The sequence below is a fragment of the Pinus tabuliformis genome, chromosome 9 (assembly GCF_031772625.1).
Source record: "Pinus tabuliformis cultivar Carrire ecotype Pingquan chromosome 9, CPIR1, whole genome shotgun sequence".
Lineage (NCBI taxonomy): Eukaryota > Viridiplantae > Streptophyta > Pinopsida > Pinales > Pinaceae > Pinus > Pinus tabuliformis.
Window position 1 is genome coordinate 236292168 of NC_142307.1, and position 2887 is coordinate 236295054.

Consider the following 2887-nt stretch of genomic DNA (forward strand, 5'->3'; position numbering starts at 1 on the left):
AGTTAGGAAGCTGAAGAGCTTGTTTCTTTTTGTTATATCTCATAATGCTGCCAACAAACAGTGACAGTTTCTTTGAATGGTTAGTTTATATAGCATGGATAAGTAGACGAAGTAAATTTTGTTTTTGAATGGCAATTAAAAACTTCAGAAAGCCAACAGACCCGGTTTCCCTTCAAGGCGGGTTAAGACCTTCGTATGTATGTAGAGGCTTTAACTCATTTTTAAAATGAATGGTTCCATCTTAGCCCACGGAAAAAAAAAATGAATTATACCAAACTAAACAAATTAAATTTCTCATTCAATAAAATTTCGTCGAATTTTGGCCAAAAAGTCAAAATTGGACCACGCACTTTAAAAAGTGAAGAAACTGGTTTACTTCGCGAAGGGTTTTTCTATTTTTATGAAATATGTTCCCTGTAACTTTGGACTGCGAGGTGCTTGATCAAGGGACTCTGAGAGCAATTTGGAACCCTACGTTATGGATACCAGGTACGAAGTCTGAAAGCCCTCACTGGATAATTTCCAATTGTTTATTACAGCGCCTCGGAATCCTAATATCTGGTATGACAAGTAACCTAGATCGTGTTTTTATATGCTGAAGAGCCTGTTTTTAAATGTAAAGTACCGCTCCCTGTGGAATTATTGGAGATCCAGATGAGTGTATTTTCTGAGGAAGCCAAGAACATAAGATATTGCATTGAATTTTTGTTATTTATGCGGCCAATATATCATTATGGATTTAAATACATGAATTGGGTTTTAAGCATGGTTGAGTGGGTGGGGAATGCTTTGTTGGGCTGCAAAGTTACCAAAAAATGTTGTGTGCATTTCTGCAGACCTTTTTTTTAAGTCCTTTTAGTGTAACTGTCGCATAAACATGCTCTAAAGGGGGCTGCACTACTTAGAGCAGACTTCCGTCTGCCTGCTTAGTTGCCAGGTCTGAGGTTACCCTGGCTTGCACCTTACCTTATTCAGTTGAAACTCATGCCATTTGTGAGGGGCACAACACATCAAGAATGGAAACCGAGTGGGTGGATAGCTTAACACTCTATTGAATGCCAATGCCTTGTTGGCTAGCTGCCAGGCTTGTGGTAGTTTTTCCATCAAAATTACCCTAGCTTGAGCCTTGAACCTTGTCTCATCCATTTGAAACTCATGTCATTTTTTGTGGGGCAGACCACATCAAAAATGGAACCTGGGTGGATGGCTTAACGCCCCAGGGAATACCTTGTTTGCTGGGTAAGAGGAGTGTTGTTACTTTGTAGAGCTAGAAGGTGTCCAAGTGTTTAATGTGACTCTCAACGAAATTCCTTTTCAGGATGATGCATAACATCTGCGGTGGGAAATTGATTATGCTGCATCGATTGATCATAAACGCTGTTTTTCTCTTTGTTTATTAATTTCTTTATTCTTGTAGATCTGAAGAATTTCCAGATGACCCCGGTAGTGCATTGAGCGAAGGCTCTACCAACATTCATGTTTCTGCTCTTGATGGCCTCATCAATGTAAATTCCTTGTTCACATTAGCCGTATTTGTTGGTTTGACCATCACCGCTCCCGGTTCGGCAACATTAGTTGACGACAATGCTTGCATCGCTGGAGAAGACATTGCGAGAAATCTTCTAACATTTCAGGTAGTATCATTCAGCTCTTTTCTCTTCTCCAGCTTAGTTGCTCAGGGCTTGAAGCAGGCTATAGTCTTGATAAACAGCAAGACACTACATGATGTCTTCAAGGCATCCATCAATAAACACTTTCTGAGAATTGGAATGCTTTTATCTGCTTGTGGTTCGGTTTTTGGGTGCATTTTTCTGATGTTGGCATTAATGGACGTCATTCAAATCAAGCTTGGCACCCTTTCCTGTGGAAGCATTTGGTCTATAAGGGCTGTTGTACCTCTTTTCATGTTAGTTCCAACGGCTCTAGTTATCTACATTTACATAGTTTTGTATGCCTTCTTCCATTAAATTTCTGTGCCTTCCACCAAATTGAAAAAGACACCCACAAAGAAGGGAAAACTGCATTTACTGTGAAGTTTGTATATGTTTTACTATATATTTACTTTGAACAGAATGGTTGCTTTACTCCAGATTATATATCTTGTACTTTATTTCTTTCAAGTAACATATTTGGATTCATTTTGAAAAGGGAAGGAGCTATTGTCCTAGTATTCATCCGAATATCAAAACCCAACTTCAAGAAGTTCTCCCCCAAGGACAAGATTAAACTAAAGGGTTTCTTCTAGAACATTAAGGCACTACAAGAGGGAGATCCTTTGTTTTGGTATAGAACTGTCTTTTCAAGTTGGGATGGGAAAAGGAATAGCATGAACAAGTCAATCTTCTCTCATAGGTTATTTAGTGGCAAAGAAGATTATTTTTGTAGTGAAGAAGTGGCAAAGATGAAGAAATGGTAAGAAAGATGACGAAATCTTGACACTGTAATTCTTATTGCATTTCTTTCCATTACGTAGTTCAATCTAAATGAAAGAAGATAAACATTGTAATTCCTTATTATATGTCTCCTGTTTTATTCTCTTCCAGCCCATAGGTTATATATTTCAATATTTGGTCTTGATGATTGGAAAAAAAAACAATGAAAAGAGCTCGCCACTGTCATCCTTGTACTTACTTTCAGTAATTTGGTCAATATTAATAGAAAGAGGTGTGGATACTGTGATCCTTATTAGTATGTGTCATGTTGTTTAAACTTTAATTCCTTGAAACGCATAAGTGACATGTTTGGTCTGGATCATAACGAGGATTGTGAATGCTGGTTAGCTATATCATTATAAAGGCAGCATTGCAATAATGAAAATGAATAAAAAGTCATATGACCTGTTGTTGAATCCTATATCTCTAAACTTTAAAGACATGACCTGGGGTTG

General features: G+C 37.8%; 1 protein-coding gene across 1 annotated transcript; it reads left to right on the forward strand.

Moving 5' to 3' along the window:
- Positions 1–334: 334 nt before the first annotated feature.
- On the forward strand, positions 335–2089 carry LOC149148058 (uncharacterized). The gene is made up of 2 exons (XM_089441028.1): positions 335–489; positions 1418–2089. The coding sequence occupies exons 1-2, from the start codon at positions 479–481 to the stop codon at positions 1965–1967; spliced, it is 561 nt and encodes a 186-aa protein (XP_089297154.1). The 5' UTR covers positions 335–478; the 3' UTR covers positions 1968–2089.
- The last annotated feature ends 798 nt before the right edge of the window (positions 2090–2887 follow it).